Source organism: Podarcis raffonei, chromosome 3 (genome assembly GCF_027172205.1).
Source record: "Podarcis raffonei isolate rPodRaf1 chromosome 3, rPodRaf1.pri, whole genome shotgun sequence".
In the NCBI taxonomy this organism is placed as follows: Eukaryota; Metazoa; Chordata; class Lepidosauria; order Squamata; family Lacertidae; genus Podarcis; species Podarcis raffonei.
The window spans coordinates 80932090-80958591 of record NC_070604.1 but is presented as its reverse complement, the minus strand read 5'-3'; the positions used below and the strand labels follow the sequence as shown (position 1 = coordinate 80958591).

The 26502-nt window shown below is 43.3% G+C and overlaps 1 protein-coding gene across 1 annotated transcript; it reads left to right on the top strand.

Moving 5' to 3' along the window:
• LOC128411581 (uncharacterized) lies at window positions 1-22185 on the top strand (the record flags this gene model as incomplete). The annotated part of the gene is made up of 3 exons (XM_053384018.1): window positions 1-1224; window positions 1696-4178; window positions 22071-22185. Coding segments are annotated over 3 exons (3822 nt in total), but the record flags the coding sequence as incomplete, so codon positions are not given.
• Window positions 22186-26502: the final 4317 nt, after the last annotated feature.

Sequence of the window (26502 nt, the reverse complement as noted above, 5' to 3'; positions counted from 1 at the left end):
TGCCCAGAACAATTTTCATATATAGATTCTTGGCTGAGCACATTAAATAAAAATCCTCCATGGATAAGGGAATGCAAAGTCCAACGATGCAAATTATTGGCTGTCAAAGCCGAAGCTAGGAAAGGAATCTTGCCAAATAAACTCAAACCCATTTTTGAGGGACCAGAGGAAGAGGTGCTTCCACCTCCACCCTATGCTCCACATCGAAGGGAGCCTAATCCAAATACTCCACCAGTTGTAACCCCAAGGCAAGAAAGTGGAACGAATAATGGGGGTGGAGTCACAGAACTTGATTCCTTGATAGATTATGATAAATATCTTCAGGAGGCCTTGGAGTCCTATAATAAAGCCCAAGCAGAAGTGGTTATTCCACCTGTGAGTCCCAGTAGAACTCCATCTACAGTCTCCTTTAGTGGACCAACTAATTGCCCACCCCAAACCCCTGTACATCCAAATCCTAGAGAACTATTACAGAAGTTACAGGAAGACCTTGATCGGTCAGCAAGCAATACAGCCAGGCGTATAAAGCTGCTAAAAGAACGCCTTGGGACAGATACCATCCCCTATGATTTGAGGCCCCTAGAGCAAAGCGAAGAGAAAGGTCACGTAGTAGCCCCTCTTAGAAGAGTATTTGATGCACTTGAGGAGCCTGTGCTGGTTAACGGGCAACCCGGACCACGGCCACCTCGAACTTCGACCCTCCAGTATATTCCATTCACAACTACGGATCTGATGAATTGGAAAACACACACCCCATCTTTCGCAGAAAAACCTCAGGCTATGATGGACTTGGTGACTTCAATAGTAAATACTCATAGTCCTACTTGGACAGATTGCCGCCAACTCCTGAATACTCTGTTCACCACTGAGGAAAGAAGAGACATAATTGAAAAGGCACAGATATATTTGCGTGAGCAGGCCAGAGTGGGAAATATTTTTAATATTGACCGTCATCTCCAGGATAACTTTCCTTTGGAAGATCCTAATTGGGATCCAAACAATGCAATTCACCTGGCCAGGCTTACCACCTACCGCCAGACGCTTGTGCAAGGTATCCGCAGGGCATGCCAGAAGCCCACTAATATGTCTAAAGTCTCAGAAGTAGAACAGAAACCAAATGAGAGTCCGGGAGACTTTTTAGAGAGGCTGCAGGAAGCCTATCGTATATGGACTCCTTTTGACCCTGAAGCCCCTGAAAACAGCAGAATGATTACTGCTACATTTGTGGCCCAGTGTGCTTCTGATATTCGTAAGAAAATTCAGAAATCAGAAGGATGGGAAGGGATGCTGATGAGCCAAATTATGGCCATTGCACGCCGAGTTTATCGGAATAGGGATGAGGCTGAGAAACAAGAGAAGAAGAAGTGGCAGAAGGAAAAGATGGTGATGCTAGCCACAGCAGTGAAGCAAGACTACCGCCCCTTAAATGGAGGGAGAGGGCGGGGAAGGAATCCACCACTGGGAAGGAATCAATGTGCGAATTGCAAGAAGGAGGGTCATTGGAAGCGGGAGTGTCCTGAACCCCTGAGGTTGGAAGAAGTACGCCCAGGCCCAGGCCCAGGCTCCGGCCCAAGAAACCAGGGACGGGGACGGGGAATGATCCGAAATGGAAGATATCAGAGACCTGGACAAGGACAGAGTAGAGACAATTTTATTGGACTGGCAGAGGGGACTTTTACCCAAGACTAGGAACGACCGGACTCCATAAAGTTAGGCTTCCAGGAGCCCACGGTCACGATTCAATTAGGGAGCCATTTAATAGACTTTATGATTGATACTGGGGCTGAATACTCAGTACTCCCAGAACTATTGCAGAAAAAGGCATCCAAAAGTGTAGTCATTAAAAGTGCCACTGGTCAGTCAGCTAAGAGGTCTTTCCTCCAACCTTTGGAATGCCAGATTGGGGGACATCGTTTAACCCATCAGTTTTTGTATATACCTGAGTGTCCAATACCTCTCTTAGGTAGAGATATGCTGTCCAAATTGCAGGCCCAAATCACCTTCACTCCTCAAGGTCCAGAAATGAAACTGCCATCAAAGGCAGCAGGAATAATTACCCTCTCAGTACCTAAGGAACAATCATGGCGCCTAATGTCAGCCCTGCAAGTCCAACCCACATTGGATACAGAATTAAACAAGCTCCTCCAAACCCTACAGGTGCCACCAGGAGTATGGGCCGAAAATAGCCCACCAGGAATGGCTAAGAATATAGCTCCAATTGTAGTAACCCTAAAACCTATGGCTACCCCTGTATCTGTAAAACAATATCCTTTACCCCGGCGAGAAGCAGAGGGCATCCAGAAACATTTGGACCGCCTATTAAAATATGGTCTGCTTAAGCCCTGCCAATCAGAATGGAACACACCCCTTTTGCCTGTTCGGAAACCTGGGACAGATGAATACAGGCCAGTACAGGACTTGAGGCTCGTAAACCAGGCTATCGAGACCTTGCACCCAAATGTACCAAACCCATATACCCTGCTGAGTTTGATCCCACCAGAAGCAACATTTTTTACTGTATTGGATTTGAAAGATGCATTCTTCTGTTGCCGGCTGGCACCACAGAGCCAACCTATATTTGCCTTCCAGTGGGAAGACCCTTTGACAGGAACAAAAGGCCAGCTAACCTGGACAAGATTGCCCCAGGGATTCAAAAATTCCCCAACTTTATTTGGTACTGCCTTGGCGAAAGATTTAACAAGTTACCCCTCAATACCTGGAGAAAAGGTGGTTCTGCAATATGTAGATGACCTTATACTAGCGGCAAAGGATTTTGATACCTGTAAAGAAGGGACAGAGGAACTGCTCCACTTGCTCTGGGAAGCTGGCTACCGAGTTTCCCAGAAAAAGGCACAGTTATGTTTAGAAAAGGTCAAATATTTGGGCTTTGACATCTCACACCAACAACGAGCATTGAGACCAGAGAGGAAAGAAGCTATTTGCCTTATTAAGGAACCTACCACAAGGAAACAACTCAGAGGATTCCTGGGAACAGCAGGGTTTTGTAGACTATGGATACCTGATTTCAGCAGTCTGGCCAAGCCCTTACATGAAAGCACTCGAGGTGCAGAAAAGGACCCATTCGTATGGGGACCTGAGCAGCAACAAGCCTTTTTAGCTATCAAACAACGACTTATGGAGGCCCCAGCCCTTGGACTGCCTAATTCGGAAAAACCCTTTCAGCTGTATGTACATGAACAGAATGGGATTGCAGCGGCAGTCCTGACCCAGAGATTAGGAAGTTGGAACCGTCCAGTAGCTTATTTGTCAAAACAATTGGACTCAGTAGCAAAAGGATGGCCTCCATGCCTAAGGGCAGTAGCGGCCACTGCAAGCCTTGTCAAAGAAGCTGATAAATTTACCTTTGGCCAGACGATGTATGTGAATGTACCTCATGCTGTTCTGACACTTATGGAATATAAGGGTAGTTATTGGCTAACAAACCCAAGGATGGCTAGATACCAAGGCCTATTGTGTGAAAATCCCAGGATTCATCTACGAGTAGTGAATATGCTCAATCCAGCAACTTTGCTGCCCCTACCAGAGGTAGATGATGAAGAATCACATGATTGTCTCCAAATAATGGATGAAGTTTATTCCAGTAGACCCGATCTGAAAGATGAACCATTGAAAAATCCAGATGTTGTATATTATACTGATGGTAGCAGTTACCTGCATGAGGGTGCCAGACGAGCAGGATATGCTGTGGTCACCAATGAGGAAGTTGTGGAAGCTGAAGCTTTGCCTGCTGGCACCTCAGCACAAAAAGCTGAACTTATAGGTTTAACTAGAGCTCTGCAATTGGCAGCCGGATGTAAGGCAAACATCTATACTGATTCTAAATACGCCTTCTTAACCCTGCATGCACATGGAGCTCTATGGAAAGAAAGAGGTCTAATCGGAGCCCACGGGAAGGCCTTGAAATATGGACCTGAAGTAGAAATCCTGTTGGAAGCAGTATGGGCTCCAGAACAGATTGCTGTAATGCACTGCAAAGGTCATGGACGTGGAAGGGATCCAATAACCAGAGGAAATCATGCTGCTGACAAAGCAGCCCGAGAGGCAGCCCAAAAGCCTGTGGGAGGATTTATAGCAGCCCTCATACCAGAGGTAGTTCCAGAAGAAGTTAAACCTCACTATACCCCAGAAGAGAGGAAGTGGGCTGAACAGGAAGGGGCGATTGTGAAGGACGGTTGGATGATCCTGCCAGACAATAGGATTTATGTACCTCATCACCTAGCAGGTACAATTGTAAGAAATTATCATGAATCTACTCACCTTGGCGGTACTGCAACCAGAGAGAGTCTCAGTCGGAAGTTGTATATTATTAACCTATCACAATTAGCAACTTGCATTTCCCAGAAATGTGTTCTTTGTGCTAAAAACAATCCCAGGCAGGGACCGGTACAACCTCCTGGAATCCAACATGTGGGATACGTCCCCATGGAAAGCCTAATTGTGGACTTCACAGAGCTGGTCCCTTCTAAGGGATTCAAGTATCTCCTTGTGTTTGTAGATACTCTTACCGGATGGGTTGAAGCTTTTCCCACCAGAACTGAAAAGGCACGAGAGGTAACTAAGAGACTCCTCACTGAATTGATCCCAAGGTTTGGATTACCTAGATGCATTGGAAGTGATAATGGGCCAGCGTTCATTGATCAAGTAGTACAAGAAGTATGTCGAGTCCTACAAGTGAAGTGGAGACTGCATGCAGCATATAGGCCTCAGAGTTCAGGGAAAACTGAAAGAATGAATCGGACTCTGAAAACCCAATTGGCAAAATTAACCCAGGAAACAGGATTGGGATGGGTAGATGTGTTACCCATAACACTGTTTCGTGTTCGGTGCGCACCCACAAAAAGACTTAAGTTGTCACCTTTTGAGCTCCTGTATGGGAGGCCGCCCTCCTTTGTTCAGGATATTCCAGCTGACCTCAAACAAATAGGAGACTATGTGACACAGGGACAAGTGCAATCTCTCTCCCGTGTTTTTGTTTCTCTTAACAGGTGGGCCCTCGAGCGCACGCCGTGCAGCATTGCCGAGCCGATTCATCAGTTCCAGGCTGGCGATAGCGTATGGGTGAAAGAGTGGAAACGCGATCCACTTGCACCTAAGTGGCGTGGACCTTACACCATCTTGCTCTCTACTCCAACAGCGGTGAAGGTAGCTGAGGTGACCCCCTGGATTCATCACTCCCGTTTGAAGAAGTCCGAAGGCAGTTGGACGTGCAAAGGTGACCCCTCTAATCCTTTAAAACTGACTCTCTCCAAAAACCCCTGTATCTAGCCCTACGGGGAACGGGCTAGGTCACGGGCAACATTAGACGACCGGCCTGCTGCAGCCACAACCTGGAAGCTGGCTGACCTGCGCACGCCTGAAGCTTGAGGAGCGTCTGAACCAGCGATTGTAAACGGGAAGATTCTCTTATACAATTGATTGACTGCCCCCCCCCCCTGTGGAACAATTATCAGAGATATTACTCATTGGGGATCCTTGGGACATATGTTTTGGTCTTGGTGGTTCCCCATTTCTGTCACTGGGGGAATTATATTGGGACTAATATTTTTTTGTTATCACAATAAGGTAATCTTTTGTGGAAGGAATGCATATACTAGACATCAACATGATTTTATTATTAATCCTGATCCCTTGGGAAGGGGAAGGGTCCTTGAATTTGAGCAAATTTGCTAAATATGGATTCCGCCATGACCACAATATGTGGGTAGGCTTAGCTGAGATGGTAGCCAATGTTACAAATAGGACCAATTGCCTTGTTTGCTCTCTTGGGCCAGATGATTCAGAGGGAGGTATGCCCTTATTACCAATACCATTAAATGCCATTGGTATGGTAAGCGAAATGCCACACCAAACAGAAGTACAGAATTTCCCCGGATGGAACTCAACTAAACCAATACGAGTTATACCTGTACAAGGGGAATTCTGTGTACATAAATCATCAGAGGCAGCTGATTCTACCATGATAGGCTCTTCTCATTGCCACTATACTTGGGATTATATTAAGAATAGTCAAACCTGGGCAAACGGTACTACCTATCGAACTCGGAATACCTTGCCCTGTGCACCTCCTTTTATTCATGCATGGAAAATGGTGTGGAACATAACTATGACAGAAAAAGGCAATCTAACATACTGCACTGTGAGCTCTATGCCCCTTTTGATATTTCGCCTTATGCACTCCACGTACCAAAAACCTCAGACCCGATGGTTGTGGTGGATATGTGGAGAATGGGCATACAAGAAACTCCCTTCCAAATGGAGTGGGACTTGTTTCCTGGGATGGGTATTACCACCAATGTGGATTATGCCCACTAGTTCAGCCAAGCGTACACGAAGAAACGCTGATATTTCTCATATAGCAGGAGGAAGTACCCAAAGTTGGAGCGATACTGATGATTGGCCACCAGAGCGCATTATAGCCTATTATGAACCTGCCTCCTGGAATCCTGATGAGCTCATACAAGGGGCTCGAGATCCTATTTATAATCTAAACAGAATAATTCGATTGCAAGCAGTAGTGGAACTTGTAACCAATGCAACGGCCCAGAGTTTGAGACTTATTGCACAACAGTTGGATGAAAGTAGAGCCGCCATTTTGCAGCTGAAAATGGGAATGGATTATGTACTTGCCAGGCAGGGAGGCCTATGTGGAGTCTTGAACTTGACAGGGAATGCCTGTTGCTTTAACATTTCTGATAATGGTGAGGCAATCCGTGTGTTGGCCACAAAGATGGAGAATATAGCACATGTCCCAGTACAAACATGGGAAGGATGGGATATGGGATGGCTCACCAACTGGTTACCAAATGTCGCAGGACTCAAAGGGATACTATTGTCTTGCTTGTTTTTCTTGACGGTAGTAGTAATGGTTTTGTGTATGGTGCCATGTATCATTTCATGTTTTAGAAGTACAATTAGCAAGATGATTTCAAATGAAACTTTACCTCATATCATGGCCCTATACAGAGCTTTACCTCAGGAATATGATGAAGGTCAAGCTATCAAGGACACTTGGGAAGGTCCTTGAGCTTGAAAGGGGGGAATGAGGCATCTGATCATAGCCTGCATTTTTAATCAAGGCTTATATTTTGATCAGATTCCTGTATTCCAAAAATGAGCAAATGTTTCTTTCGAGACAGGACACCAGCAGGCAAGGTCTTTGTCAGAGGCCCCTTTGGTTTATTGCGGTCATAAAACAGGCTGGGAACAAAAGGTCACACTGACCATACAAATGATAGAAGACAATCAAGGTTGCAAAAACAAATAGTGCCTCCCATTAAACTTGAGCCACATCTTCCTAAGGTTAAAAGGGCAAGAGCTAATACAAACAGCAGCTGGCCAAGGGAAGAGGCCTCTCTCTCTCTCTCTCTGAAACTGCTTTGAATCTTTGAAGCTTCAGAGAATTTAGAAAACTTAGAACTTAGCTTTTACTAAGTTCCCTTTCTTCTAAAAAACTATATATGTATGAAATATTGGCTTAAATGTAATTATGCAAAGGATTTAGAAAGTAAGAAATTATAGAATCATAGAAGAGTTGGAATAAGACCACGAGGGCCATTGAGTCCGGACCCCTGCCAGACAGAGAGACGCCATCGGAGCACTCCTGACATATGGTTGTCAAGCCTCTGCTTAATGACCTCCAAAGATAAAATTAGCCACCATCTGTTTTGGAGTGAATAGGGCAATAGGGCAAAAGATGAAATGTTAGTTAAGGCGCCTAGTCTAGGGCAAAAGGTTATTTGGTAATTAAGGTGCCTTGTAGAGGTTAATGGCTATTTATTTGCCAATTATAAATAGAAGGAAATATAGCTCTTTGTCTCCCATAAAAGGTAATAGGAAATGGGTGTATCTTTTATGATTGGTTCTAGCAAACAGCCAATAGGAATTTTAACCAGGCTGATTGGACAGAGGCAGCCAAAGGAGGAGCAAGGGGGCTGAGCTGAGGGAATATAAGTGCTGGCCATAAGGGCAGGAAGGCAGGCCAGAGCTTGGTAACCATATACCACTGTGCCTCTCATTTATTTGTCTGACAAATAAATTATTATTTTAATTTCTCTATTGCTGCGTTGAATATTTCATTCCAGCTAAGCGTTAACCACAAGCAGGGTGCTACAGGAGACTGGTGCACTTCACTAAGGAGGGCATTCCATAAATGGGGCACTGCCACTAAGAAGGCCCTGTCATGGGACGCTGCCAAATTGCAGCCCTGGCAGTGGCACCATCAACAGGACCTCTCCTGCTGATTGTAAGGCCCAAGATGGTTGATACCGAGGAAGGCATCCTGGGTGACCACCGAGGAAACAAAGTGCCAGACTGGATGGGTCTTTGGCCTGGTCCATTAGGCTCTCCTGTTCTTATGATTTCTTCCCTAGACTCTGAAATAGGGTGGTATTAACTCCTGAATGCCATCAACACTTAAAAGGGAAAGCCTGAGCAAGTTACGTGGAAAGTATGATGTGTTTTGCTTCTTGCACTCTGAACATTTGTGAAGACAAGCTACACGGATGGGATTTCTGCAGAGCAAAACAAGAAGATGGCGGCACATTTATTAAGTGTATTTCATCTGAGTGTTTTTCATTTTCAGAGTTTGCATTACATCTGGCTAATATAAACAAAGGGGAGTGGGATGGGGATATTCTGCTTATCGAATCCCAACCAGACAAATTTGAGTGTACCAGAAGGCTATTCCTCCATTGATGTGCTTCAGAATTAGAGCTCTGTTGAAATCTGTCCTCCTGTTTCTCAGATGTTTTGCATCCACTGCATGTGACCGTCCGATCTCTGCTGAGAAACCTCCAAGGAAGGAGAGTCCACCACCTTCCAAGGGAGACCTTTCCCAAGAGTTGCCAAACAACTCTTAAGGCAGCTGGTCCTGAGTTCTACCCCTAAGGCTTCCATTTTTCAGCCTCATTCTCAGGACATTTTGGATTTTTTTTTAGAATTTTAGTGGATGTGGGCTTTTCACCATACCTTGTGAGGGGACTGAGAGTGGTCTTGGACTCAAAACCCCACTTGGCCATAAATCTCAGTGATAGAGCCTTGGGCTGGTCACCTCCTCTCAGCCTATCCTACCTCACAGGGTTGTTGTGAAGATAAAAGGTGGGAAAATAACCATATGTGCTACCTTGAGCTCACTGCAGGAAACACAGGACATAACTAAATAAAAAAGTTTTTTTTTTCTTTGTGAGAATAACTTAGTTAAAATTGCTTTTAACTACTTTAGAACTGAAAAACTAATGTTTAACTCCTTTTCAGTTCATTAACTCTGATCTTTAAGCAACATGGAATCAGAATTTAGTTCTCAATTTTCACACCCAACATCTGAAATACACATCTTTTTGTCTCTAAATCTTCTCAGTTATGCTGCTATCAGCTATGAAAACCCTAAACTTAAATATTCATTGTTTGTAACTGATATTTTATGTCCTTGGAAGAAGAAAAAGCTTTGAAATGGACGAGTGCCCTGGACTTTTCTTGGACATGAGAGAGAAATCCTTTAAGTATTTTGGAGTACAATTCCGATAATGTGTGGTGCAGGGAGAAATTAACCTCCCAGAATATTTGGATTCCTGCTAATTAATATTGCTGTCATCCTGGAGTATTGTGGCTTTGGATATTGATGCATCTGTTGTAATGACTCTCATATTTCGCCAAGTGGGCTGTGTGGAAAGTTGGGTATACCACATAAGTACTCAGTAGAGCCCCTGTCAATACCAAATAAGTGGAACCAGTAAAATATCATTCTTAAAGGGAGGGAGTTCTAGATTCTAGTCCAAAAATCTCATTAAAGTGGCAGTTAAATGAAACTACAAGTAAGTGTTCAAGCCACATGTGATTAGAATTGTACCCACTGGTCTCACCCCTGATTAATCCCACCCAGTGCTGGATTTACGTATAAGCTAAACAAGCTATAGCTTAAGGCCCCACTCTCTTGGGCACCCCCCAAAAATTAAAGGAAAATAAACCCTGGATGTACTTTTCCAAAATATAAGATAAAAAACAAATAAAATAAAACCTACATACAGCAACAATGTTTTGTGTAGGCTCCTATGATGTAAGTAATGGGCCCCGCCTGCTCCCTAAAATATTCAACACAAAAAACAGTGACAATTTGTTCGTGACAAAGGACAGCTGGACATATAAAGGGCCCCATTCCCTTCAGTAGCTTAGGGCCTCAGCAAACCTAAATCCGGCCCTGATCCCACTCCTGCTCTGTGCATTGGAGAAGGTAAGCAGAGGAGAGACAGTCCATCCTCATGTGATTTAGACCCCTGCATGAGTACAACAGACTTCTATCTGGCTCATCATTGTCTGCACTGACTGGCAATGGTTCCACAGGGTTTTGCGCATGGGGTATTCTCAACCCTACATGGAGATGCTAGGCTTGAACCTGGGACCTTGTACGTGCAAAGCTGTTGCTCTCCCTGAAAAAAGTTCATTATTTCTCTCATCTCTAGGAATAAACATATAGAGTGATAATTGATTCAACCATCTGGTGGGAACCATTTGAGGGAGAACCAAAAATATAATACAGCAAATTAATCAAGTTGATTGTGTGAGTGGGCTGGAATCAAAACAACTTCCAGCAGGCATTTTAACTGAAGTTTGATTATATAGTTTTAGCTGAGCTTTACTTGTGATATATAATATATTTGCATCCTTGTAAGATGCTTAGAGACTAGTGTTGTTAAGTGGTGTATAAATTGTTTAAATAAATGAATAAATAGCATGATCACAATAAATGCACTTGACATAGAGCACATTTTGTGACTTAATATTGTATGTATCCAAGAGCCAGGCTTTCCTTTCCTATTCCCAAAATTGAAATTATGCTTTTTCAGTCTCATGGAATAAAATTTTGATCAGTGCCTTGACTAATGAGCATTAAAAAAAAACACCTCAGAGGCTATTTTACAACTGCCATACATCCGGATTTTCCCAGACATTACCAGGATTTCAAAGGCGAAATTTCGGGGCATCCTGGTTTTTACTTTTTGAAATATGGCAACCCTATTACAACTATGTATGAAAAAGCTTTCTTGTTTTCCCAGTAGCTTTTTCTCTGGGTCCATAATATTCCCTAGACACTAAATATCTGTTATTTAGTAACATTGAGAATCATTTTTGCAGCTATGGATCCATGTTTTTTTTTTATAAAAAAACCCCACACCTATATTTTAATTTAACCATGCTAAAGAGGAACGTATAGTTCTGTGCAATATTCTGGTTTTATGACAGTTGTATAGCAGAACGGATAATATATGACTGCTTATTTTCCTCTGGGTTTAGAATCCATGTGTTGCATATCTCAATCCTTTCTTTGCTATTTCTGGCTTTGACCTTTGTAGAAGAAAAGTTTAGACCCAACCAATCTTGAGGATTAGATCATTGTCTACTATTTTTTACTCTATGAGCAAAATTTTTGACAGTCTGAATCAATATCATTCCTATCAAATACTTTGTTCTTTTGTAATCCTCCTGGGGCAGAAACTGTGACATTTCTGCGTTCTATGCAGTATCTCAGAAAAATGTTGGTGCCACTGTCAATAGTAGCAGATAATCCAGAGGCTATGGTTATTACTAAACATGAGGGGAGAGGAATAGTGTGGCCGGGTAAACACACCCACACAACTGGGCAGAAATCCTGCTGGTTTTAAGTAGGTGTGCCACTTGTATTCAGTGTGCATACAAATATACAATGCAATCAAAGACAGAAAGAGTATGGAAATAATGGAAAATACTAACACAGCAACACTAAAAAAAATTGGTGATTTTTAGAGCAGCAAGCCATAAACCTAAAACAAAGTAGTCAAGTAGATCCTTGTCTTTTCTCAACCCCCCTGCTTCCTACACAGTGTATTCCGTTAGTAATTTTCTGAAGATTTTAAATATTCAAACTATTCTAAAACATTTCTAATTCAGCATAAGACTAAATCACTGAATGGGTAATGGAAGAAAAGGATGTGCATTTGATAGAAGCTAAATAAATGCATGACAACTTCAGAAATAAAAGATTGGTTATTTCCTCTCTTTTCTGCTTGTGACAATGTATACTGCTGATTGCTTACAGGAATGAAGGGATTCTGCATTTTTTTAAAAAAAGTCTTATGGAAGTTTGTTGTTTGATGCCAAGGCCTGGGCACAGGATGATAAATCATCACCTAAAGATAACAGACAGAGCACACAGACAGCTCCAATGCACAAAACAATGACAGTGAGCCAAACAGAGTCATGAGTTTAAGCTTGGAGATGGAGAACAGTGATGAGAAGGTCAGGGTGAAAAGTTTATCCAAAGATTGGTATCGAAGGCTGCTTGCGAGCTTTCACATGCAAGGCCAGAGATTAGTTTCTGCTTTGACAGATCTCACTCCTTTGCTTGCTTTTAATTAACTTTGTCACCATCCCTAAAAATAATTGTAACACTTTTATCAATGATCAGCAGCTTGCCATCTAAATTGCTGGTGTGTGGAGGGGCACGCTCTCAGCCACCCATTTCCATGATCATTTGAGATGCGTGAGAGCTTCATTCTGTAATATTATAGCTGCAAATTGCTTGATGGGATGAAATATCTTCTCTCTGTGAATGTTCTTTGGGTTGAAACAGAATCTGTCTCAGCTGTTAATATAATGGTTTTTCAGGGGGGAATTGTATCTCAGAGTTTGGAGGAAAGGCAAAAGTCCTAGAAAAGTGCTAGAAAAGTCATCAAAAGCTCTCTTCTGCTGGAATAACTTGCTATGCTACAAGACGTCCTGAGGACAGTTCAAAACTTACAGAACAAAGAATGTCTTCTGACATCACCTGAAGGCTTTACATATAGATTCCTGTTTTTGAGTTATGTGACCTTAATATGATTAGCGGGAACCATGCTTGGACAATGAATCTTGCTAAGCTCTGCTAATAAGATTCATATAAAGGTTTCAACAATGGTATTTTTAATTCTTAAGTATAATCTTTTGCGGCTAAGTTGATTGCATGGTATTTAATGGTATTTGAAACTGAACATCCTATATTATGTCCTCTTCTTTGGGCTTAATGTCTTATTATTTTAATTCTGCATTATTGGGTGGTTAGGACTGAACCTGGAGAATTCAGTATTCACAGTGGATTATGATATTTCAATAATCCACTCGTTAGCTCATAGTCCCAACCTATGAGTCACTATGCTGGCAAATAGACAAATGCTGAAAAATTAAATGAGGTTGGTAGGTGTACCCATTTGTTCATTTAGCTCAGTATTATCTATTCAGGTTTTTGCGTCGATCCCTACTTGGAGATGTATAAATCTGGGACCTTTTTCATGCCACTGAGCTTTGGACCTTCCTCAAGGGAGAAGGGAGCGGAAGGATACAAGTTGAATTAAACTATCTCGAAATGGGTATATTGCCAGGTGTTGTGCCTACCCTTGACTGGTATACCTGGTGCTATACCAGCTGCACTGGCTCCCGGTGGAGTACAGGATCAGGTTTAAGGTGCTGCTTTTAACCTTTAAAGCCCTATTCGGCCTAGGACCCTCGTACCTATGGGACCGCCTCTCCTGGTATGACCCACAGAGGACCTTACGGTCTTCAAACAAAAACATTTTGGAGGTCCCGGGCCACAGGGAGGTTAGGCTGGCCTCAACCAGAGCCAGGGCTTTTTCGGCTGTGGCCCCGATCTGGTGGAACGCTCTGTCACAAGAGACGAGGGCCCTGCGGGACTTGATATCTTTCCGCAGGGCCTGCAAGACAGAGCTGTTCCACCAGGCCTTTGGCCAAGGCACAGCCTGACCCCCTCCTTTGGTAATCCTCACAGAACCCTAGCCCAGTGGTTGCCATTAATTTGCTTTTGAATTGATTTTAGAATGAATTGATTTTAGAATGCTGTGTTACTTTTATTGTTGTTAGCTGCTCTGAGCCCTGCTTCGGCTGGGGAGGGTGGGATATAAATACATTATTATTATTATTATTATTATTATTATTATTATTATTATTATTATACCAGACACGGAGCCCTCAGAGGATAAACCAGACATTCCTCAGGTCAAGGACCTTGAGGAGCAGGCAGGACCTCTGAATCCAATCATGATGGATCCTGGATCACTTGGTCTTTTTTCTCGACTACTTCTCTCAAATCAAACCAGATTGCTCATTTAGTATAGGTTTCCTGAAGTCATTGCTGTCAATGACTTGTCCATTGCAGGGGGTTGCACTAGATGACGCTTTGGGTCCCTTCCAGTTCTATGATTCTAAAAGATGGTGCCACTTTTGGTAGCCTGAGTACAGTGGACAATCCCAGTATTATCTTGGCAGTTAAAACCCAGTCATTGGCTGAACTGGTCTGGGTAAGGAGGGTGGCAGTGGAGAAGGTTGGGTTGAAAGGCAGAAAATCTCCATTTGCAGTTCAACTCTTGGCAGGATGCAGGCTGTTGCTGGTTTTTTTTTTTTTTTTAAGAACTGCTTTCAGACTGAAAGGTCATACCTGCCACCAAGGGTGAGCGACCAAGTAGCTTTTTATGCACCTTTTTATGTGATACGTTCTGATCAGTATTGCAAATCCTGAGCAGTGTTCCTGCTGAGGTGCTGACCCACACAACACACTCAGGATATGAGAAGATATATGCTCCCTGCTTCTTGCTGTTCTTATTTTGCTAGAGGTAAGGCAGAGCAGACAAATTCACCTCCCTGCTTTTTCCGGCGAAAGCACTGAACCTTTCGATTTTTAATGGGCAAAGTCTAGCAGCAAAACAACAACAAGCGTTGCCCCAAAGGGAAAGCTAGGGAAACATAACAGGTGTTCCGGAGTGTACAGGCCTCTGCAGAGGCATGACTGAATGCAGAAACAAGCGATATGCCTCAGCAGCATGTTTCAAAACCAATTTATTTCAAAAGCACTCAGCAGCAAACCGCTAAAGCAAAGCAGTAGCTCATTACAAGTCTGCTTTATGTATTGTCTTCAGGTCAGGATCGCTTGATGGCCTATATACAGGGCAGTTTGTGGGTCTCAGTTGACACACAAATGGAAGAACCCATGGCTGTATTTTCCATCCAATAATAGACCATTGCATATTCACTTTAAAGTGCTTCCATATTTTACTGCAATTTGGTTTTTTTTTTTAAAAAGGAACCCATTTCTGGCTGAACTAATCCAGATACATGTATAAGGGTGAGGAACCTCAGGCCCAAGGATGGATGCTTGGATGGAACAAAGAGATGTGTTTACAAAAACAAACTTTACATTCATTGCCCTGCCCACTTTTGCCTCTGGCCCCACCCACCACCAGCTGTGGCCCCCAGAAGGTTGCCTAGAAAAGAATGTGGGCCTTGGGCTAGAGAAAGATGCCCCACCTCTAGCATAGGCCAAATGCCATAGCGCTGCTTCCTCTCTCCCAAGGCTACATTGCAAGACATTTGTGATAATTGTTGGTGTTCAAATAACCTGTTTATGAAGTACAGTGGGCAGAATGAGGGGGGCTGCTGATTTGAAAAAGGGTTTACAATAAAGCATGTGTGTGCTCACACACGGAGTCTTCTGTTTAAATTGCCCATAGATACACTTCTGGATACATACAGGGGCTTTGATTTTGCAGGGTGTTATGCATCTGCAACAGCCAGTGCACACATTTTCCTGTCTTGGGAGCCTGGGTGTGACCCCTCCCCACACACAACATGGAATAAGGGTACCTTACATGAGTCGGTTATTCTATCATAATGTAATTTTAAAGACGGTTCTAGACTGGACAAGGCATATGGAAGCAGTGAACTGATAAATATTTAGATGTATTTTTTAAACGGCCAAGTCACCTTTTTGTCAAACTTTGGAAATATAAAGTCAAAACAGGAAGAATACAATAGATATAGGACAATAAAATCTAAAACATTTTAGAAGCCTAGTAAAAAGTCATATTTTCATATTTTTTAAAAAAACACCAAATGCCATTGGCATTCCTATTTCAGTGAGTTTACCAAGGTTCATCTTTCAGCTCCCTATGGGCTGACCAGATTCATTTCTATAACCACTTTATTCCATACCCTCCATTATACAGCAAGCAACTTCCTGACACTTGGAATAGGTTATATGAATCAGCCACAAGTGGCTTGTAAAATCATGCAGTCTAGTTGCATTTTTCAAATATGGTACAAAATCCCTTCGGATACTGCCTCTAAACACTGCTTACCATAAAGTAAATAACAAAGCAAAACAAATCCAGATGGAGTGAACAAGCAAACCATAAGCAGTGCATTAGTCCACATTTCATTCATTATACTGGACAATTGAACTATTACTGAGAAAGATATACCATGTATTGGACTTAACAACTGCATTTTATAACTTTTTACAACAAATCTCCTTTCACTGATAAGTTTGTGAAGTGGTTAATGCTGTTATTTCCTTATATAATTCTGCAGCTTTGATGAAGCTACACACGCCATAAATGACTCCTCCTTTATAGACGCTTCTGTTCCAGGATCCAACAAAACATTAATATCACAGTAATTGATACTGGATTAATAATGCATGTATAGTATTGTGAATCTATGGATGCAAGACATCCTAAATTCCAGATCAAGTTAGTGTTAGAATTTAATTGAGGGCAATGTATTAAAACTGTTTGCTACTAGACCTGTGTGTTTTAAGATGTGTGTTAAAAAGGTAAAGGGACCCCTGACCATTAGGTCCAGTTGTGACCGACTCTGGGGTTGCGGCACTCATCTCGCTTTATTGGCTGAGGGAGCCGGCATACAGCTTCCAGGTCATGTGGCCAGCATGACTGCTTCTGGCAAACCAGAGCAGTGCACGGAAACGCTGTTTACCTTCCCGCCGGAGCGGTATCTATTTATCTACTTGCACTTTGACATGCTTTCAAACTGCTAGGTTGGGAGGAGCGGGGACCAAGCAACAGGAGCTCACCCCGTCGCAGGGATTCGAACTGCCGACCTTCTGATCGGCAAGTCCTAGGCTCTGTGGTTTAACCCACAGCGCCACCCGTGTCCCTTCTAAGATGCATGTTAGATGCTTTTAATTCTCTGGAATTAGCATGTGTGAAAAAACTAATATGGGTAGCCAAAGTTCCTAGACTGTTTATTAGACAACTCACCTTTAGAATCTACATGTGTTAGAAACTAATAGAGTCAGGTAATTTCCTTTGAGATGTTAGTCTAGGGTAATGGGTCATTAGCACCAGGATCAAAGGACTAGGTGTGAAAGGGCCAATGGGTGGGGGCTTCTGTGTTAGAAAAGGCCCGTGCTTAGGTTAGTGAGCTGGGATGTGACTTGTGGGACCAAGGATGCAGCTGTGCCTATGGGAGAAGCAGGGCCCTCTTGGAATGCTGATGCTGTGAGCCCCTCCATCGTAGGCTCGAGTTGTATATCATGAAGACACCACATAGGGGTCAGCAAACTTTTTCAGCAGGGGGCCGGTCCACTGTCCCTCAGACCTTGTGGGGGGCCGGACTATATTTTGGAGGGGGAAAATGAACGAATTCCTATGCCCCACAAATACAGTGGTACCTCGGGTTACATATGCTTCAGGTTACATACGCTTCAGGTTACAGACTCCGCTAACCCAGAAATAGTGCTTCAGGTTAAGAACTTTGCTTCAGGATGAGAACAGAAATCGTGCTCCGGCGGCATGGCAGCAGCAGGAGGCCCCATTAGCTAAAGTGGTGCTTCAGATTAAGAACAGTTTCAGGTTAAGTACCTCCAGAACGAATTAAGTACTTAACCTGAGGTTCCACTGTAATCCAGAGATGCATTTTAAATAAAAGGGCACATTCTACTCATGTAAAAACACACTGATTCCCAGACCGTCCACAGGCCGGATTTAGAAGGCGATTGGGCCGGATCTGGCCCTCGGGCCTTAGTTTGCCTACCCATGCGACCACAGTCTCCACTGTGCCCCATTTTCTGAAAGGAAACAGACCATGGGTAAATGTCTGGAACTCCATCTTGCTACCACACAACAGGGACTGGGAGTGGCATGTAACAATACTGTTTTAGGTTTAGTTTGGTAAGATGGTAGGGAGACCTCTAATATGGTAAATAAATTTAAGCTAAGTTATCACGGTGCTACAGTCTACATCCTAAAATGATATGTAGGAATAAAATGCAGTGCCAATTGTAACCCCTTTAAAAAGAATCCATTTTCTAAAGCTGCCAAAGTCTGAATGCATTTAAAAAATGGGAACTCTTGAAATGAAAGGGATTGAACTTGAAATGCAATGCACTCAAGAGTGGGGCAGTCACATTTCTGAGCTGGTGTTTTGCTTTGAAATGGGCAAAGTGCTCCTTGTTTCTCAAACCCTGGAGGGGGGGCCGTGGGCACAACTATCAGAAAGGTTTCCTTCAGGCTTGTGCTCTTGTACTGCTCTCAGCCAAGTTGATGGAGTTTGTGCAGGAAAACCTCCCCATGAATGGTGTTCAAAGCTTTTTAAAGCCCCATTCCCTGGTGGGGAAAAACTCAGCATTGAAGATTCTCAGGCTAAATTGTGGTTGTGCTAAAAAATAATGGATACTAAATGCTTTTATTCATATTGAATTTGCTGGGCGACGGAGCAACTAGGACATATCCCTGCAGCAAGTTTTTTCTAGTTACAAAAGTGTGTAATATACATTTTAAATATTAATTGTGGAGGACAGCAGTAAAATATGTGCCCTTGTTGAAGCAAAAGCTTGTTGTTAAAGAAGCAAACATAAACATGCTGTTTAAAAAGCAGCAGCGTATAATGAGAGATTGATTTGACAATCTGTTTCAAAAATACCTTCCTCCTGCATTACTTCTCTGGTTCATTACCCTTTAGGGATTTCTTCTCTACGTAATTGTCCCCCCCCCCCCTACAAAAAAATTCTAATGCATGTACTCTATTTTTTGCTCCCACCAGCATTTTATGCTACCTGCTAATAGTGATCTTGGTTCTATTGCCGAATCCCACTGAAATGGGAGACAATTTGGCCAATAGTAGGATGGAGTCTTTTCTCATGACTACATCTAGCATTGCATCTACTATCTGCATAGAATTCTAGCCACCAATGCCATTTGCACAACACTGTGTGTGCAGGCTGATGGTGTGCACAAGACATTGCGTTCAACAGTCCTGTTCAGTGTGTGGCCTTCAGGGGAAACCCAGCCAGATGGGCAGGGTATAAATAAACAACTTCTTCTTCTTCTTCTTCTTCTTCTTCTTCTTCTTCTTCTTCTCCTCCTCCTCCTCCTCCTCCTCCTCCTCCTTCTTCTTCTTCTTCTTCTCTACTCTGGGATAGCCAGTGCGGTGGACTCCAGTTTTTGTTGGCCTCTAATTGACACCCCCACCACCCCCAGCCAGCATCAAGGGTGCTGTGGGAGTTATAGTCCAACAACAACTAGGAGGCGCCCTATTGGCCTCTCCCGATAGTCCTTTTCCATGCAGAACCATGATATGCTGCATTTTGGGTCTGCTTACGTAGCTAGAGAAAGGACCACACTGCTAGGATTAAAGTTACAGATTACTCAAGAGTTGCAAGGTGGCTACAGCTCACAAGCAATCAGCAACTCCCCAAATATGTTCAGGTAGGTAGCCGTGTTGGTCTGATGCAGTCAAAATAAATAAAAAATTTTCCAGTAGCACCTTAGAGACCAACTAAGTTTGTTCTGGGTATAAGTATGCATACACATGAAAGCTTATACCCAGAACAAACTTAGTTGGTCTCCAAGGTGCTACTGGACATTTTTTTCTTTATTTCCCCAAATATGTGTGGGATGTAATCCATTGGTGCAGTCAAATGCAACATTCCTTATTTCCCTAGAGTGGGCACAGGCAGGGGAACATCCAATCAGTGTAAAGTCCTGTTCCACTGGTCTGGAGCTTCCTCCCCCTGCATGTGACCTGGGAGATGAGCGTGGCTCTTGCTGGCTCCCTAAAAGAGCTGAGTCACGCAGAGCATTTTCTCACTTGCAGTTTTGTCTTGTTATATCTTTTGCTGCCATTCTGCTCTCCTGCAGCCATTTTATTGTCTTAATGTAATTTTGCTGTCTGCTGGTGCTCAGCCAGCAGCACATGAGTTCAGTCTCCCTATGAGATGAATTCACACTTTGTTGCGTAACCACTAAGTAAAGCCTGTCTTTCAGGGATCATATCATGAACTGAAATGTGAGTAAACTTTTTGTTACTTTACTCAGAAAAACTCTTGTGTCTTTATTCTTTTAAGAGGGATTTAAGGGGACACCAGGAAAGAATCTTAACTAAGAGATTCAAATGAATCTCTAAACTAGCTTCCAGCTATATTGAGGGGAATCTGCTCTGCTACATCGCTTACTCGTGTGAGTGAAGGAAGTATAATACTTATTTAATATATCCTTTCCTACTATCCTTAACATTCCCACAATATGGAGGTGGGAGGTACGGCTGGCCCACCATCCAGACCATAATACACAACCAACATGTAGGCTGGTAATGTTGCTTGAGGCACTTCATTAATTAGCAAGAAAACTGACAGTCACCTTCTCACACAGCAAGAGCTTAAACACTTACAAGATTAAAGCAAAGTTGAAAACACTTTGTACCTTCAGAGGTGGGACTTCTTGCCGGGATTTTGAGGAGAAGACACATTCCTGAGCTTCAGACAACAGTTTTTATAGTTTCTAAGCTGCTTAGGCCCAGCCTCAAAGCATCATATCAGGAAACATCTGGTTTTACATCCCATTTCCTTCTGCTTCTAGTTCAGCTAGATCAATTCAACCTTCTCCTTTGCAAGCACCTTAAAATAAGTGGGTAGCTCCATCTGTTGTTCAGTTAGTGTGAGATATATTGATAGAATGAGTGCCAAACATTTCAGTTTTAATCTAATCAAAGCCTTACTGTACCAATCTACATATTGGCTACAGAGAATTCTGAGACTGGAAATGACCTTTCTAAGAAGCACTGTACACTAAAATGTAAGTCCAGCTACCATGTTTTTGTTAAGAAACCATAACTTTTGACTAATGTTGTCCAGGTGCCTGTTCTTCCACTGTAAAGCCATCCTTCTCCTATTCATGCCCCATGCAGAAAAAACAAATGGTAGGTATAAAGTCATTCTCCTCTTAACTCTTATTCCTCCACCAGCTTTTTCGTTTTTGCCACAACATTCCCTCTTCAGAAGCTGAAGCAGTTTAATGCACATCTGCATTGACAGTATTCCCCTGCTACCTGTCCTCTCTCTCCCATTTCTGGGACAGCCTTCCATAGTGAATGACTTGATCACACTTTTTTTGCATGTTCTCAATAAAACTTCATTTCTGGAAGAGCTCTGATCTTGTCCACATTGCTCCTTTGAGTACCTTACAAGGGCACACTACCTTGACAAAACAATCCCAGTTACTCACGCCTGGTTCCCTTGTGTTTTAGATATGGCATACTAGTTCTAGGTCAGATGTGCCATCAGACAAGGCAGAACCCTGCCCTCTAGAGTGTAGCAAAGTTTTCAGATGACTGAGATGAATTGGTGTCAGTCATCAGTGTTCCAGAAGCACTTGTTCCCTGAGCATGGAGGAGGAGTCAGCAGATGTGTTTAGACACATGAATCCAGAGCTAATGTAGTAACACCTGCCAACAGCACTGAAAGGGCAGCTCGGCTTCAGTTACACGTTAATCAATAGCATTCTTCCTTTCCCCCTGCCCAGATTTCTTTTCCTTGTTCCTGTGTAGGTAAAGTGAACAGACAATTCGTTTCTGATATACAGTTGGCAAATTCACCTTTGAGAACGGCTGCAGTGTTCAGCCTGCTTTCATCTTGCTGTTATTAATTGGTTTCAGATTTTTGCACAGCTTGGATATTTAAACAAGATCTACCATATATTTACTCAATAAAACTCCTTTTGGTCCTAAAGCCAACAATTAAAAAGGGCAGATGATTTGCTGTTTAGAAAAGAATGTAGGCTTATACATTGTTGACTTCCTGCTGCCATCTCCCATTGTTAAGAAGCAGAGAGGTCTATATAATATGAGTTCAACAAGTTTGGAACATAATTTCCATTTGAACAGGATTGGCAAGATGCCCCATCATAAGACACGGCCATTTTCATGAAGAAGTATTAAAGCATAATTACTTGTGTCTACAGTTATGAATATGTGTGCAATGTGTGCAAACTCCCCAACTGTGATAACCAGGGCTTAAGTTCAGAGGATGGCCAACATCCATTTGAGGAGGAGATGGATGATCATTATGATGACTAATTTGAAAATGAACAAGTCAGACCACATACGCCGGAGCAAACTGAATAAACATTTAATTTCATGTGTGAAATTGAGAAGTTTCTTTTGCTATAGTTGACAGCATCTTGTGCAAAAGCAGTAGGCTGGACTCCATTCTATGGCTTGTCACAGAGACATTCCTCTGTTGGTGTGGATGTGCCATTTGGGGTGGTCCAATGTTTATTTGGACCAATGCACAGCCAGAGTTCCCTAATTTATAAATGCAGACTGAGGTCATTGTGTATTAACACGGATTTGCATAAAAATAATTCTTTTTGCCCCAGAGAATGATGATGCAACTCAAAGGGTAGATGTATAATATGGGACATTATAATTCATAATTTGTGTTGTATTGTGACTGTTGGCACACTCTTTGTTGAATAAGGAACTTCAGCATCATAAAACACACATGCAGCCATGAAAACTACGAGATCACCACCTGTTTTCCAACTATTAAGCTAAACATCTTGCAAGAAATCACAGCCAACCTATTTGGTACCACGTCATCATGGTGGCGTGGCTCATGTACAAGTACCAGTAATGCCATGTTGAGAAATCGTGTCCTCCCTAAAAGAGGGCACATGTTGCGGTGATACCTGGAGACCGACCTCCTGTGTTGTGGGTGGGTAAGATTGGATAGCCACAACACCCGATTGGTAGGTCCCTCGATGTTGGGTTTAATCTGGCCAATGGGGCGCAGTCCAAACGGATCGAAGGACCTATATATACCCATGCATGTGACCCAGAGCTTCCTCTTTTGGCTCGTGCATTGGAACACCCGCCCACCTCTCCCTACTTTTAGGGCAATTTTTGCAATTGACCTTGCTATGCCGTCGCGTGTCATGTGTTGTTGGGGCAGGGGCACGGCAGGAAATTTCCCCACTTGGCTGATTGGCTGTTGCCATTTGGGTTTCGCCTGCCGCGTAGCAAATCGTCACAACTTGTAAGGTTGCGGATAGGCATTGGTTCAGGTGATAGGGATGGGAGAACTCTCTCGCCATCCCTATGTGAAGGGTATTCCGTTAAAGGAATCCAGGGACTCAACTGGTTTGGTCAACCCCCGAGAGTGGGTTGTGCCCATGCCTGAGTCCAGGGGAGCACCTGGGGGGTTAACATAGTCTGTTCCTGGCTTTTTGCCTACCCAGGTGTTCACCCTTGGCTGACCTATGCTGGTGCCCTGGGTCAGCGCTGCCTGCAGGAGTGCAGGGAGCTAGTCGAACCAGAGCCTATGCAACCACTCACTGTAATCAATAAAGTTGTGGCTTAAATTCTGCCAAAAACCAAAACTAAAATTTGAGCCAAATGTGTCTTTACTTAGGGGGGAGGTCTCTGGGTCTGAACACGCAAAGGCTGGGACTGTTCATGTGGCTTTGTGTAACACCCTCATCTGGCCAGTTCTAATTTGATTCCAAATGCCAAACTTGCTTTAGAAGCAAATCCAGAAGTTTAGATTTGTTCACTGCTGCTGCTTCCTCACCACATTTGCTGCTGCTCTTGTGCATCCGCCCACCATTGCTGTTACCTCCAACAAAGATCACAACGGCTTACTGCTGCCATTAAAGAAATGAGCATACATTTTATACAGATGATAAACAGAAGCCAGAACCAGTGGGTAAAATCGTTGGGGAAAGTATGCATCTGAAGACACAGGGCACAATTCTATGACTGAAGCTAAGCAGGCCTGACTCCATGAAGGAACAGTTAGTCTATTAAATAATTTGGAAGCAGGGGGCTGGGGGGGGGGTAACAGGTAGATCAGCTATCTCCTTGAATGTGCCAAACTTGTCCAGTCTGGAGATGATCCCCAATGCAGACAAATGTGGTCCCCCTAGATCAGGCACCCTCCAGCTGTTTTGGGACTACAACTCCCATCATCCCTAGCTAACTGGACCAGTGGTCAGGGATGATGGGAACAGTAGTTCCAAAAATAGCTGGAGGACTGAGTTTGGGGGTGCCTGCCCTAGATGCTTTTGGACCAACTCCCACCAGCTCCACTCAGCATAGCCAATGGTCAGGGGGGATGGCCATTGCCATTCAGGAAGAAGTACAGGTCATCCCTGCCACAGGGAAATTGCTATGTTTAGCATTAGGCTTTGCAAAATTGAAAGGGCACAACAGTGCCATATTTGATTTATTTCAGGTAAGATGTGTGGGTGTTAAGCTTCCTGAATAGATTGGTGTGGAGAACCGGAGGCAGCTAACAATGTAAACTAATTGAGTTGAATGAGCAACTGCTCCTAACAGTAGGCTCTGTAGGGGGCTGTTGTGGTGGTGAAGTGAACTGTGGAAAGTTTTTGAGATGTAGGCAGCAACTCTATACATACTCACCTGGATTAAATGGGGCTTATTTCTGAGTATACATGCACTGGTAGCTGGGTGACAGTAAGATAGTTTGACAAACTCCTGAATCTGTACATTTCTTTTCTGCAGTTGGAAAGTGAATCTGAGAGATCTTTCAGGTCTTCTTTAAAGCTACACATTTTAGTAGCTCATTCTCAGAGTCTGCCCTAACAGTTCCCATTTATCTCTGCGTTATATGTATTCAGAGCTCGTTCTTTCCCAGGATAGGCAGGTAATTGTGGTTCTGCATTTTTATTATCTTAGGATGTGTAACCCAGATTGCTTTATATTGCCGGCTCGATTTAAAAATTGGACTGCATACCTCTGAGACCACCTGACTATTAAGTTGCACCGCAGTGCCGTGGGTCTGTCTTCTGAAGTATTAGGCAGATTTCAGTAATAAGTGAGTCAAACGCAGTATCAAAGCACCACTATTTCCATCATCCAGAGGACACACTTCTCAAGGGCATCGGCAACTTGCCATGGATTCCTCAGTGTTGCTTTCCGTGCTGTTCTAATGCATACATGAAAGACAATCCCGACTCCCCAGCCTGTCTGCATATAGCAATTTACACAAACAGAGGATTGGTTCCTCCAATAGCCAGTATGTAACCCATTTCTACGAGGCTGGGCGTACCACGTGCTCAAGTCATTTTGCTACCTGAAGCAAAGGACGAGATGATTGCTCCTGCATTCCACACGCACAAGCCAGCTAGAGCATAAAATGTGGAATTTGCTCCCCTAACTTGGATGTCTTTAGAGGGAGATGAGGCAAACTGATGGTGGGTAAGGCTGTCAGTGGCTACTATCCTTGGTAGCTGCATTGTACATCACATTCCAGAGGTGTCCTGTCTCTAAATACTAGCTGCTGGGAATTGCAAGTAGAGGGAGTGCTGCTGCCCCAATGTTCTGCTTATGGGCTTCTCATAGGCATCTGATTGGCCACTGTGGGGACAAGATGCTGAATCAGATGGCCTTTTGGTCTGATCCGGCAGGCTCTCTTTATATTCTTATAACAGTAAATTTGTTACTCTGGAAATAGAATAGCATCCTCTCTGGCACCTGAGGGTAACAGGATAGTTTAAAGGGTGCTGTTTAGAGAGGCCCTTGAGGGCAATATGCTAAATTAGGAGAATGTTGGCTCCCAGCATCTGCTGCCTGAGGCGGTTACCTCACTGCCTAATGACTGGGTCAGCTCTGACCATTCGAAGATCTTGCAACATGAGAAGCAAGCCTTGTTCTATCTGGAATGACCTCTTGTGAGAGGCTTTGTTTGATAGCAACCCATAGAGTTAAAATTTAAATCTCCCTATGCACAAATGTCAGCAGTGTCTTTATCACCTGTTCATTTATGAGGGTTATTGTATTGTTTTGGTCCCTTATTCATCCTCAAGATCTGAGTTACAGCTAATAACTTTTTATCCTTTTTTTAAAAAAAAGTACTGAGCAGAGGAAAAAAAAGAGTGCTGCATTTTAACTTTAAAAATGAACAAAGAATGCGCCTTCACTGAGAATGGTTTGGTAGGTGGCAACAAGGGAGGGAGTCATTTTGGTTGCAGCCTGGTGTTTATGCAATGCACTCCCCAGTGAGGCCCACCTGGCACTGACATTAACATCCTTTCAGCACCAAGTTAAGATGCAACTGTTTCCCCAGATTATGATAGTGTAGAGAGAGAACCAGTGTAGTGTAGTGCTTAGAGAGTCAGACTAGGACCTGGGAGACCAGGGTTCAAATCCCCACTCAGCCAAAAACCTTGAGACAGTCACTCGCTCTCAGTCTAACCTACTTCACAGGGTCGTTGTGAGGATAAAATGGGAAGGATGAGAACCATGTAGCTCTGTGCAGGAAAGGTGGGATAAAAATGCAATAAATATATAAATAATCATGCACACTTCTGCTTCTATGTGCCTGGGGTTTAAAAGGTTGTTTTGTTTTTCATTATTTGATTTTATTGTTTT